Source organism: Phaenicophaeus curvirostris, chromosome 1 (assembly GCF_032191515.1).
Source record: "Phaenicophaeus curvirostris isolate KB17595 chromosome 1, BPBGC_Pcur_1.0, whole genome shotgun sequence".
In the NCBI taxonomy this organism is placed as follows: Eukaryota; Metazoa; Chordata; class Aves; order Cuculiformes; family Cuculidae; genus Phaenicophaeus; species Phaenicophaeus curvirostris.
Window position 1 is genome coordinate 64899176 of NC_091392.1, and position 13837 is coordinate 64913012.

The following is a 13837-nucleotide window of genomic DNA, read 5'->3' on the forward strand; positions in this document are numbered from 1 at the left end:
GGCTCTATTGTAACATGGGAAAAATAGAGGGGCTCACGTGAGAGGGGAGCATGGTTTCAGTTGTACATACTCTTCTGCTGTGCTGAACGGTGGCAGATGTCCCATGTATGAAGGAAAATGTTCCATTAACATGTCCCTTATAGCAATGTCCTTCCATTGTGAAAGGTTGTTGGGAAGGAGAGGCATTAGGAATGGGTGACAGAGAACTTGCATGCTCTGTATTGTCTTTATTTTTTACAGTGCATGCATTGGCTTGAGTGACTCAGATTCTGTCAGTGAACCTAATTCTTTTCTTGCTAACATGGTGGCATGTCACCATGCTCAGTGGCAGCCTGGGTGGAAAAACAGTGCTAGGTGAGAATAAGATCAAGTTCATTCTCTCCTGGCAGGTTTGTGAATTTATCCCTATGGGCAACAAAGCCATGAAGTGTGCACCTCAAATGTTTTGTTCATACCCAGGTCTGGCACTTCGGCTTAGCTTAGGCTGAACTTGTTAAAGCTCCCTTCGTGAGCAATCCCTCATGGCAATGGCTATTTCCCAGCAATTTCTAATTTGGCCACTGGGCCTGAATTTCTCAAACTGAGTGTTCATATTGAGGCTCAGAAATGTATTAAGCTAATTATTCTTTGAAATCCCCCTGACTCCCCTAGTGCATCCTCCTTTGGCACCCGGCTGTTGGATCATTCCCCAAAGAAAAGTAGCTTTAAGTAGGCAATTACTTGTGATTCATAGGGTTTATTAAGAGTGAAAGAAGGCCAATCATGTCTGGCCTTTTTTGCCTCTCAAATGGGAAGAGAAAGTTCCTCCAGCAAGCCAGACACACATCTCCATTACCTGTGGCTGCTGTGGTGCTAATGGATGCCCTTTCCTCCTCTTGAGAGGAAGAAAACAGGCCAACAGCTGTGTGAAATCCTTAATTCCTCTGGAGTGTCAGTTAGCTTGACCTGATAGCAAATGTGAATGCCTCAGACATCAGTAAACAGTAAATGGCTGGGCTACATCTAGGAGAGAGAAACACAGATCTGCTCCCACAAAGCAAGGGTGGGGAGGGCACTTCTCTATGGGCATGCTACTTCTGGCTTTGCCAGTCTTCTCAGGCGTCCTTTGGACTAGTCCCCAGTCCTTGTTATCCCAGCTGCAAGACACTCGAGGACTCTCTTTGATTTGGACAGGGCCAGATGGCCACAGACCACATTCAGAACCCACCCTTGCACACCTGATATGAACTGGAGAACAGACTAGGTTGGGAGTCTTCTCACTTTACATCCTGTTATGCTCCTTAGTGCCTTAGCCCTTTGGGAGGACTGAGATAATGGACTGCAAAAAGCTGGTGATGCTTTTTCAAGGTACTGACAGCTTGCTCTGTTTCTTTAGACTTTTAGAAGAATCTCTCCTCTCAGTAGTTATCAAAGTCTGCCTTTTCAGGAACTGTCGTTTCATGAGATAAACTGGCCTTTTACTTCAGATCAGCAATGACATCTTGTCTTGGCCTCTAATAAGATCAGAGCATATGAATTTCGTGTTTTCAGAATGGCTGTCACCTCCTTGCAAATATCAGATAATTATAAGGCTCTTCCTTCTGCCTTGTTTTGCATTTTACTATTATTCTGTCCCTCAGATAGCCATGTCTGTTCCTCCCTTTTGTTCCTCTTTCCCTCCCAACACAATTAGTTCTACATTTTGATTAACCAGACCATTATGTTAAGTGCTCACGGTCAGTTGTCAGTGATAACTGTCTGGATTGGGCCTGTGCAGGTTATTGGTTTAATTTGCATTTATCTGTATGAGCCTTCATACAGATAGGGCCAAGGAATAACTCAGTCTCTCTCCAGGGAGTCAAACTTTGATGAGATGTGGCAACAGTGCTGGTTTTATGGTGGAATTTAAGATGGCATTTTAGAAAGAAGCACAAAGAACCCCCCCAAACCCCTTCTGCTTGCAACCCAGAATATCTTTTTGTCCCCGTATTCCACTTTTCTGCCACATCACATTCTGGGGATATGTAGAGACCTTTTTTATCAAAAAAGCCTACTGACAGGTCTCATGGTGAATGAACCTGAATCCACGGTCATTGTGTGGGTGATTTTTAGCACTAGTTCTGCAGTCCCTTTCTAGGAGGCCAGCAGGGCAAACATTAGGCCAGTGTTTTTTGAATTAGAGGCTAGCGGAACTTTGAGCCAGCTGCCTCTACAGCCTCAGTGGCCAACCCATGGCTAAGCAAATTGCTAGTATTTCTCAGTGCTGGGCTTTGATGCTTGCTTTGGACAGATATGAATTTAAGAGCAAGGCAAACAGAAAACGGAACCCTACCTTATGTTTGAGCACAAAGCAAAGAGTCTCTGCTTCATTTACAGTCGTATAAGTACGAAAGGATGTGTCCCTCCTCTTTTCCCTTCCAGAAATGGCAGTCTCCCATCCAGCGCAGAAGGATCCCTAAACTTGTTGCTGCCTGAGGTGATGGGGTGCCAGCGAGCAAGGGCTTCTGTACTTACTCCAGCTGCCGGGATACTAGTGCAGGGGCTGAAGGGCTGGGGTCATGTTGTTCTTCCCTCTGTCATCTTGCAAGGTCACATCATCTTCCTCTACTTCCAGAGTTAGTATTGGAAAGATGCCAGAGGTGATTTACACTTCTCATAGCTGTTATTCCAGGCCTTTGCTTGTACCTAGATCACACTAATAGTTTTATCTGCAACTTTCCTAGTGTTACCAAAAAAAGAAAAGAAGGAAGCAGATGACATGACTGTGAACTGAGACCCATGCCTCAGTCTCACTTTGACTACAAAAGCAGTTCGCACTTAAGCTCAGATCTTCTATTAGTTCAGTCCTTCATACTGTGAGTACTGGGCCAGCAAGGTACGCTGAGGGGCAAGTGGTGTCTGTCTGGGGATAAAGAGGCAGTCAGTAAAACTCTTTCTTTGCATTTCATCATATTCACCACATGAACGATGTAGCAAATCCTTTGTTAACTCAGACTGATTTTAGCAGCACTCTCAATCCTGCACTTTGCCTTTTTTGGCTTTTCCACATGTTCACACACACATATAAACACTACAGTCTGCACCTGCGCTCTGCCCCATGGAGTGCCATCAATGTAGAGTTTAGCTTACAGTGCAGCCAAAACTTCAGTGAAGGTAATTTGAGTTCATCCTTGTTTTTTCTTCAATCCCATAATTTGCCATCATCTTCACATTGTCCCTGTTGTGCTCCATCAGTCACTCACTGGAATCAAGTCATCTCCTGTAACATGTTAGTGAAGGCTCAGCTGCAAAGGAGGAGTGAGGAAATTACCAGGAAGTATAATTACTAGAATATGGAAGAGAAATTACCACAGATTATTTGCTGAAGCCTGTTAAGATGCTAGTTAACTTTGTGTATATGTATTTACATGTGTATTTATTGTTACCGTCAGATAAGGAGTGAATCTTCCTTCTACTTGTTTAGCATTTAAAATCAGAATTTTTTCCTTTCAAAACTGAGAGTCTTTATTTTATTGGTAGTTTTCATTGCACTGCTTGCTGTCACCTGAAAAAGTCAGATATCAGAGAGGAAGACGCTCTAGGATTCAGAGTGCTTTTTAAGACACTCAATAAGCCCAGACTCCACAAACTTCTGTGGAAGCTGATGTTTCTCACCTCTGATCAAGACAGCATTTTCTGCATTTAAAAATTAACATTTCTTTCCATTTTCTGAATTATATCTGTTTTCTCTGAGAGTATTTCCTAGGGCAGCTAAGGAGGGTAGGAGCAAGAGATAATGCTTGACACTACCAGAGCACTGCTAAGCAGGAAGACACAATGCCAGAACACTGTATTTGCAGAGATTACCCTAAAGACCATCAAAAGTGGGTCCACAAGGGAAGGGCACTTGCAGGCTCCAGCTTGTATGTATGGCACTCTAGTAAGAGGCATGATTTTGCTACAGTTTCTCACAATATTGGTGCTTTAGTCAGCCATTCCCAAAGAAGGGGGACCTTCTGTTGAAATCAGGGGTATGCCAGTGCAGGAAAAAAATAATTCAGTATTAGACGTTCCTCTGACAGTTATTACAGATTAATAAGTGTAGGAAGTGGCAGAACAGAAAGCCATCAGAAGTCAATCAACAAAAAATAACCTCTCTCTATCATATGTCTTACAGATCGAAATGCTAGAGCATAAATACGGAGGTCATTTGGTATCTCGCAGGGCAGCCTGCACCATCCAGACTGCTTTCCGGCAGTACCAGCTCAGCAAGAACTTTGAGAAGATCCGCAACTCACTGCTGGAGAGCCGCATGCCCCGTCGCATTTCTCTGAGGAAAGTCCGGGTCCAGAACTCAGAGAGCTTCTCTGCTGAGAAAGCCCTGGTGGAGGGGTACAACTTTGTGGGCATCCCATTGGTGAGGTCCCCATCTTTGCCAGCCACCATCAGTGGAGCACTGACTGAGCTGGAGGACTCCTTCACAGAACAAGTTCAGTCCCTGGCCAAGTCCATTGATGATGCCCTCAGCACCTGGAGCCTTAAGACCATGTGCTCACTACAAGATGGGAGCTCATACGAGATAAGGGAGACTTTCAGTGCCAGCTCAATGCAGCCAAACCAAGAATTAGAAGCTGAGCTGCAGGACAAAGAGAAGGAGGAAGGGCTCCTGCCAGATACCTTACCCAAGAGCAGCAGCACTCTCATGATGGCTTTTCGAGATGTCACAGTCCAGATTGACAACAAGAACATCTCTGTCTCATCATCTACCTCGGTGTCCATGGCAAACTGCCTCAGCAACAATGCCCAGGCTGGGCTTGCTCAAGCCACCAAGGCTGAAGAAAGCCCAGGAGAAGGGGAGGGAGAAGCCAGTGAACCACCGGCTGCCCCAGAGAGCTTACCTGAGTCCAGAGCTGTCCAGAATAGCCACACTTTCACCGAGGTGAATGTCAGTACTAATGGCACAGAAGACAGCAGTGCTGAGCCAGAGCAGATGGCAGTGCAGAAGCTCCAGTTTGATGCTAGCAATGAGACGGGGCAAAGCAAAGGCTCTGAGTCTGAGAATGCAGACAACTCAGAGCAGCTGAGCAGCAGCAGCACCTCCACTTCAGCCAAGTCAGCTTCTGAGGTGTCCTCAAAAGAAGCACTTCAGGCCATGATCCTTAGCCTCCCAAGGTACCACTGCGAGAACCCAGCTAGCTGCAAGTCCCCCACACTTTCCACAGACACCATGAGGAAACGCCTTTACCGCATTGGGCTGAACCTCTTTAATATGTAAGTGACTCTTCCTCTTTCATGTTTCCCAGCCTATTTCATGCCTCACTGGAATATGTGATGGCAGACTCCAGGTCTTGACCCATCTCTGGGGAATTTCTTTAGTATTCAAGGATATGACCATCTGGGTATGCAACGCAGACCACAAGTTGGTTGCTCAGAAGCTTTTTCCCTGAAGTCTCTCTAGTGCTGCCCTGATCTTCTGCCCAACAGAGGATCAAGCCCAGCGCCCCATGAGTAGTACCCTTGTTCTCCTAAATTCTGAACCTTCAGTCCTAGTTGCTGTCCATTTGGCATCCACCAGCTGAACCTAGGATCTAGGCTCCTGCTCCACTCTGTTGCAAAGGAACAAGTGTAGCTATAGATGTAAACCCAGCCCTGGTTGCTTAACATGAGGCATTTGCAAATAAAGACAGACAGAGGAGGAAGAGATAAACTCTCTTCCAAAGAGACAGAGGTAGAGCTGAGCTTACCTAGCCCAGTATGAATTCTCTGGCTGTCATTTTCATTCTGGTATTTGGATAGATTTTCACCTGACAGACCAGGTTTAGTCATCTCAATGCTTCAGACATCCTAGTCTGATATCCTATGAAAGGGCCAAAGGTGTGAAAGCAAAAGTAGAGCAGCTCAGAGATTACCGTCAGAAAAGGTTGACTTGAGGGGTCGCAAATAATCAATTTTGGATTGGCAGTAAGCAGCTGAACTCCTATAAGGAGCTTTAGATCTGCTCGTTGCCTTTCCATGAGACTTTTCTCATCTAAGCAAGCCATGAGAAATATTGCCTTTTGCTCCATCATCACACTTTCATCTTATGCTATCTTGGTTTCCATTTGAGTGGCCTAATGAAAACGCTGGGGACAGCAACTAAGCACCACACAGCTGCATGCTCACTTGCCCTTGGTGGGATGCAGGAGAGAATCAGAAGAGTAAACATGAGAAAACTCTTGGGTTGAGGTAAAGGACAATTCAATAAGCAAACCAAAAGCCATGCGCGCAAGCAAAGCAAAAGCCATGTGTGCAAGCAAAGCCAAGTAACTAATTCATTCCCTGCTTCCCATTGGCAGGCAGGTGTTCAGCCACCCCTAGGAAAGCAGGGTTCCATCATGCATGATTACTTGGGAAGACAAACACCATTGCTCCAATCATCCCCCTTTCATTCTTTTTCCCCCACCTGAGCATGATACCGTATGGTATGGAACATCCCTTTTATCAGTTGTGGTCAGCTGTCCCAGCTGTGTCCCCTCCCAAATTTTTGTGCACCCTCAGCATACTTGCCGGTGGGGTGATGTGAGAAGCAGAAAAGGCCTTGACTCTATGTAAGTGTTGTTCATCAGTAACTAAAATTTCCCTGCGTTATCAATGCTGTTTCCAGCACAAATCCAAAACATAGCCCCATACTAGCTACTATGAAGAAAAATAACTCTATCCCAGTCAAAACCAGCAGAGTCTTTATCAAAGTCAGGCTCCGGGTACACAAAGATTTGCATGATGAACACGAGCAGGCTGGAATGAGAGATTGTAGGCACCACACACAGGTGGGGGCTGGTTACGATAGAGTTCCACACACATGTTCTGGCGTTTGTGTTGGGACAGGTGTAGCTCTGGAGGGGAATGTGGAGCTCATGTCTCTGCTATTAAGTGTTTCAATATTCTCAGCCATGCTTGGCAGGAGGCCCTCCACCCAATGTGTTTTCCTTTGGTTCCTGCACTGTTGACATGAGCACTGATGTGATGACAAAGCAGGAGCAAAAAATGCTTTTCCCCAGCCTCTTTTCCTCTCCCAATCTGCCTTGCACACATTCATGTGACAGATTAGCAGTGCCAGGTCTGTTTTGGGGAAGCAGTTCTGCTGTCCTCCTTCCTTCAGTGACCTGAGTTCACTGCATCTTGCGGGTCCCTGTGGGATAGAATACTTACTGTAGAGCTCTGAAACACAACTTCCTAGCCAGGCCTCCCCTGCTCCCTTGGAACTAGTTGCTGAAATAATGTGTGCTAACCCATAAGGCTCAGTTTTCTTGACAAAATGTTGGAGGACAGGGAGGGAAGAAAGTGACCTGTTGGCTCTGGGGAGTGAACCTCCATCCAAAAGGGCAGGGAAGACCATTCAGATTTCTGCAGTTATTTCCTGTTGGTTTCCCTGCCAATTTCTAGCAAGCAGCCAGTTTCTAGCAAGCAGCCAGTTTACCATTGCAGGGTTTGCGATGTGGGCAGCAACCATAAGGCATGGAGCTGAGGCTGTGCATGCATGTATGCACATCCTTTTTGTTGACTGCTTACCTGGACCAAGAGCTGAAAGTAGCAACTATCACGGTCTATCTGGCCTTACGCTGCATTTTCAGCAAGCAGCACTCTGGCTCAGAGCAGACCTTTGGGAGCACATCAATGCTGTGCTGCTGTGGCACTTTCCCCATTGCCACTTCACAGTGAGGGGGTGGAATCCCTGGAACAGAGAGAGCTTCATTATGCAGCACTGCTGTAATAACTCAGTGTGTGGGCAGCTGGCTGCGTGGGCAGAGGGAAAGCCAGCAGGACATGAGGAATCCCGCAGCATTTGCTGGCTGTGCCTAACGCCCCTGCAACACTAAAGAAAATAGCAGAGACCAGGCTCAGGAGAGATGAAAGTGGAGCTGTCTGCTGCACATCTGGGTAAAAGCCGCACGCGGCAGTACAAGGGATACATCTGCAGATGCTGAGTGCCAGAGATGCTGTATTGCTATTAGGATTTTATGGGGAACAAATTGAATCCAGAGCAAAACTGACAAAAGCCTGCTGTTAGCACAAGAATAAGGTGTGCGTGTATATTTGAGTTCCAGTCAAGCCAGTGCAGGATGGCTGTCACAGCAGGACTGGTTTGTCCTACATCCTCTTGCATTGCATGTGCCATCTCTACTGAAATCTGCACAACCATGCGAGTGTGTGAGCTGCATTTTTCTGATCACATTCAGCTCCCAGCTCCTCTGGAGTGAATACAAATTTAGTCCAGTGGCTTTGGAGTCACACCAGTGTAGCTGAGATCTTTCTAATGCTGTGAACACCACACTGTCCCTTGTCAAATACCAAAGTGTGCAGGTGGAGGTGCATTTTATGATTCTCTGTTGTTTAGCTTGACTTAAGCCCTGACCATCTCACCTTTGCCCTTAGAAGAGAACCTTGCCTGTGCTCTTCAAAGGTGAACCAGGAGATCTGTGGGATAATACAGAAGATTCACTGCTGGATTTCGTTGAAGAAGGCTTGTGATTGTCAATATCATATCTTGCAACTCTTCTGTTTGTAAATTTAATGTGCTGCCTTGTTCTCCCAGCCACGCTCCCTGGGGATGTCACACTGCCCGGGATATTTTATTTGTGACATTACAGAGTAAACAGAACTATTTCAAATCTGTCTACTTTTTGTATACCCATGAGGCCCCTGCAAGGAGCAGGGCATTCTCCTGAATGCTGATCCTCCTGAAGTTAGACATATGTTGCTCACCCACATTGCTCACCACCTGACAGTGCCACAGTCTATGCCTGTGCCTATCATGCATTCATGTGCTCTGAGATCTCATGCTATCCTTTCCTCACCCCAGGGAACTGCTGAGCAAACTCACTTTCTGAGTGCTGAAAAAGTTCCCTGAATTTAGGTTAATAATGGAAGCATGACATCCTTTCATGAAGAAGCTACACTCTTACCTCTCCCCACTCACCAGCTCAGAGAACCAAAGGAATGTGGAAACTTTCCTGGCACTGCACTAATTCTGCTCATGAGGAGTGCATTGTGACAGACACTCTTCAGCGGGGCAGAGAGAAATACAGGAATACCTCCTGCACGATACACACGTAGACACTCACTGTTAGACTCACCCACTCTGTACAGTGGGACAGACACCACATAGGCTCACAGCTGCTCCTAGAATACATAAAAACAGGTGTGCTGATAGAAGACATGAGAAAAAAACCAAAATGTGCAGACATATACAATGTGATTAACACATATGGTGCAAGAGAAATATGCATGTATAGGACATAGACACACACAAGCATGTGGGCTTGTTGAGATATGCACTACCTCCCAGTAGTTGTGTATGCAGGCACAGACACTGGCACACTAACGAGGAGAAAATCATTCCCGCGACCAGGCAGTCAGGCCCACTCAGCACCAGCCCTGTTCTCAGAGAGGCACTCACAGCCACAGAGAGAGAAAACCCCTCTGTCTGGGAGCCGCAAGCAGCTCTCCCCCAGCTCTGACAAGGCATTCTCCAGGTGCATGCTCTTATCCACCTACACATGAAGATTCCTGCCTGAGGGGGTAAATCAGTATAGAGAAGGGAAGAACAACACAGCTAAAGGCGGGGGAAGTGAAGGAAGAGAAAAGCAAATCTGAATATGAGATTTCTGTTCAGGTGGCCGGCATGGGGCTCAGGTGAGGAAGGTAGAAAGTGGGTAGAAAGTGGCACTCCACACTAAGCACTGAAAATGTATGGAAAAGGGAATTATTTTTTTTTTACAGAGAAAGTGCCCACCTTTGGTTATCCCCCTTTGTGTTTTGAGCCTCATTTGCCCATAGACCATGGCAGCAATGTCTCCCAAGTCTCTTCACAGTCACATTCTTCCTTCTGCTTTTGTCTGCCCAGCAGGAGGTGCAACCCCAGCTCCCCTAAAGCAAAGGGTCACACAACCATCTCTCACCCCTGGTCCTTGGGGGCAGCTTTCTGTGAGCTGCGTTTCGAAGAGCTGAACATACTGATATTTCCTGTGCTGTCTGTGTGGGACATACTGTCTAATCATGCTCTCACAGGGACCCTAAACAAACCAGGCTGGGGCGAGAGGATACAAAAGCCTTTGACTCTGGAGCAGAGGGATGGTAGAAGAATCACTGATGAGGCTGATATTGTGCAGCAGAATCCTTTGGTAGCAACAGGATGGCACTCATGACAGCAGGTGCTACAAGTGACAGAGTAGGTCCCATGACATCTGTTTGTCCTCAGCAGCAACTGAGGGGGACTCTCACAGATCACTTTTCCCTGTCCCCATCAGTCCTGTCCCTGCCACACGCATGAACTCATAGGAGCCCACGCACATACTGAGGGCTGCCTTTCTGTGAGCCATGAGGTGAGCCAGAGGCAGTAATGCCTCAAAAAAGTCACGCAAACTCACAATGTATCTGTGCTTCTCTTTCAGAAACCCAGACAAAGGCATCCAGTTCCTGATCTCCCGAGGCTTCATCCCAGACACCCCCATTGGGGTGGCACACTTCTTGCTCCAGCGGAAAGGCCTCAGCCGCCAGATGATTGGGGAGTTCCTGGGCAACAGCAAGAAGCAGTTCAACAGGGATGTCCTGGAGTAAGTATGGAAAAACTCTTTCCTTCTTCCCTGCCCTGTAGAGAAATTGCCAGCCCACTCTGCCCCTGGCTGCACCAGCAAGCCCCCACCCTCCGTGCTCTTCCATCCCCACTCTGCAGGTTCTTCACCATTTCCACTCCCTATCTGCCGCCTCTCAATGCATTTCCCAACAATGTATTTCCCTCCCCCTCCCTAGTATGAGTGGCCCTTTCATTTCAGTCTCTCCTCAGAGCGCTGTGATCATCCAGCAGGAGCTCAGCACCATCGGGTGATAGGACTGGAGATGCTGGGAGGGTTTGTGGCTGGGAAATTCTGTAACTGGGGTCTCACTCCACTGAGATAAAGAACCTCTTATGCTTTCTGGGAGGTGCTAAGAGAGGTAGAAGTGGGAAAACATCTGCTCCTTGCTGTGAGACCGTTAGGGAGCAGCGAATGCTGGCTCCATACCTGGTTCTTTTTCTGTCTAGTTTTGAGATGGGTGGCCTTTTCAGTTTGTCCAGCTGCACTACAGGGAGCAGGGTCAGAAATGTCAGGAAGAAAAGCATCTTACCTGTTGTTCCGAGTATTGTCCTAGGTGGCAGGCTTTCTTGCAAAGATAGTCCTAGGGAACTGAAATGACCATTCATTTACTGCTTGGTGCTGATCTACTTCAGATGAGGGAAAAGGAGAAAGCAGAGCAGGGGACATCAGGAACAGGAGATGATACCACCTCTCCCACCCCAAGAACTACTACAGTGAAAGCTGGGAGAGTTGGCACCATAGTGTGAATGTGAGGGCTGCCGCACAGGGTGATGTGATATGTATCATCCGGGGGCAACAAGCTCATTCAGAGACCCATTTCAAGGGATGACCAGCACTCAAGTGGGTCTTTGTTTTTTTTAGGCAGAAGCACAGTTTTCAGTGAGAGTTGCTTTTGCATTAGGCAGGAAGTCCTTTGCTCTGGATTCTTTATTATATTTACCCATTCTCCAAAATGTTCTCTATCTTCCTTGAATTTTGCAGTCATTTCTTTCGAACCAAGCCAAACAGAAAAACTAAATACAATACACACACCATTTCATCTCCAGGGAAGGACTGGAGGATAGAATGTCAAGAGGCAAATCTGTGCCCAGATTTCAAAATCCATTCCTGCGGCAATTGCTGCTGCTTATTGTTGCAGATACCTAACCCTTGGTCCAGCTCTTTTCTTAATGTATTGTATAGGCACTGATTTGGCCAGCAACAAGAGAATACATGTTTTCCCCAGTCTGTTCACACTAAGAGCTACAATTAAAGGTAATTGCCTCTTTTTTTCTCCAGCAAGCAATGTGTGGGCTGCCTCTCCTGACAGATACTCTGATGAAGTCCAAACCTAGCCTCTGCTCAGACAGGGAAGTATTGCAATAGCAATAGGCTGGCATTTCCTTGTAGTCCTAAATTTGACATTATCGCGGCAAGCGAACATGTTGTTTTGCCTCATATGTGACTACAAACTCTGTATCAGCAGCTCCTGGGAACATCCCCTACTGCAAAGCTGGGTGCCTGCCTCCCACCCTCAGTGCTTGGGAGCTGCTATGTTGTGGTTGCCTGTTTTGTCTCTGCATGTTGCAGGAGGGCCATTAAAGCAGGTGGCCCTACTCGGTCATGGTCCTTACTCTCAGCTTCCACTGCACCTCTCAACATAGCACTCCACATGTTTGATGATGAGTGACCCTGCCATCCTACTTACTGATGTAGAAAGCAGGGTTCTAAGATGGGAACTGAGCTGGTGAGGCTGAGTGTACATGGGCATTTCTTGGACATGGACTATATGTACATGGGCATGCATCAAGCAACTGAGGTAGAATGCAGAGTTCAAACCTGGGTCTGATCTCTCCAGGCAATTGATGATATTCTTGTTCTTGCACTAGCAATCTGTGCTGCTATTCCCTCTTCACAATAAATTGCTGATTCATCTTCCTTAAAGGCAAAGATAAAAGTAGACCTAAAATACACACAAAATGTTCTTAAACAAGATGGAAAAACTACACACATTTAGCTGGCTGTAGCTGTTCTATCTGCAGGTACTTTGACTCTCTTCATATGTCAGTTCTGAGCTTGGGGATAGCAACGTTTGGTAGTTTTTTGCAAGCAAATTTCCATTATCTGCTTGTGAGAGCTGGCTGGGCAATGGCTACATACACGGTGGTGTGATATGCATGGAAATGTGGTATTTCCAAGAGAAATTCTGGCCGAGGATTATTGTCCTGGATATATTTCCTGTCCTTGCTGCAGGAAGAAGAGGGCTGGCAGTATAGTATACTGTGTTGGCATTTCCAGTAGCTCAAGGTCTAACCACAACTTCTGAGCAGTTTGTCTGGGAGCAAAAGACAGCTCAAACCCCTTTTGACATTTTAGGACTGTTTAAGACCTAGTCTGATTCTTACTCCTCATTCAACTTCAGTCAAACTAGCTGAAGAAAACTGGCACAAGTTGGGAGAATGGACTCTGCAAGGGCTGTCTCGCAGTCCCCATATCTACCCACACTTAGCAAGCTAATGGTAGGGTATATGGTACTCCCTGGAGAGCAAAGAGCATACAGAATAACTCCTACGGTAGCTTCTGCACAATTTGCCCCATGGCACAGTCATTCTTGTGGCCCAAGGGGGAAGAAGAAGAACTGACACGGCTAGTCTTGGCAGGCTCAAATGCCCTGGCAAGGTGGCATTGAGCATGCAGTAGCTGTAGGACAGACTCTGACAACCTGCAATGAGCAAGCCTGTGTGCAGAGGGAGATGTCTCTGCCCTTTCACATCTCAGACCTGGCCCTGGAGCCTTTCTGGCCCATCATCTCCCTCCCGAAAGCAATTTCAATTATTGATGCCACTTACTGTGTTAGTTTAGCTTTCGCTTGATGTGAAAACTTGTGTTAGAATTGTGTACTGTAAGCATTGTTTCTATTGCAACCAGGCTGAATTAACCCAACTGCATGAATAAATAATAGGACAGCTTTTAAAACATCTGCAGAAGTGTCAGCCTCCCTTGTGTATTTGGAGGGAGGGCAGAGCTGCCCAGGTTAGAAACTCCAAACTCAGCTGTAAGTTCAGCCATTAAGTCTATACTCTGCAAACTTCTCTTGGCTTCCATAGGTATTGAAGCTGCCCTGGCTAACAAATAAGCCAACTACTGCCTATTCCTGGAGTCAGGCAAAAGCTTAGGAGTCCACAGTGACATTTGGCACTGTAAAGATGATCCTTCTTTCCTGACAGCCTAGTAAATGCAAAACTCCAGAGAAGTGCTGTGCTGGTTTAAAATCCTCTTATGTACCT

General features: G+C 46.6%; 1 protein-coding gene across 5 annotated transcripts in view; it reads left to right on the top strand.

Annotated features, from left to right (window-relative positions):
- Window positions 1–13837, top strand: part of IQSEC3 (IQ motif and Sec7 domain ArfGEF 3) — a 103266-nt gene that overhangs the window by 68484 nt on the left and 20945 nt on the right. For all 5 annotated transcript variants that reach the window (XM_069860501.1, XM_069860534.1, XM_069860523.1 and 2 more), the window contains 2 exons: window positions 4136–5229; window positions 10389–10550. In XM_069860501.1, coding sequence (XP_069716602.1) covers window positions 4136–5229; window positions 10389–10550 — 1256 coding nt within the window. The remainder of the gene's footprint in view (window positions 1–4135; window positions 5230–10388; window positions 10551–13837) is intronic.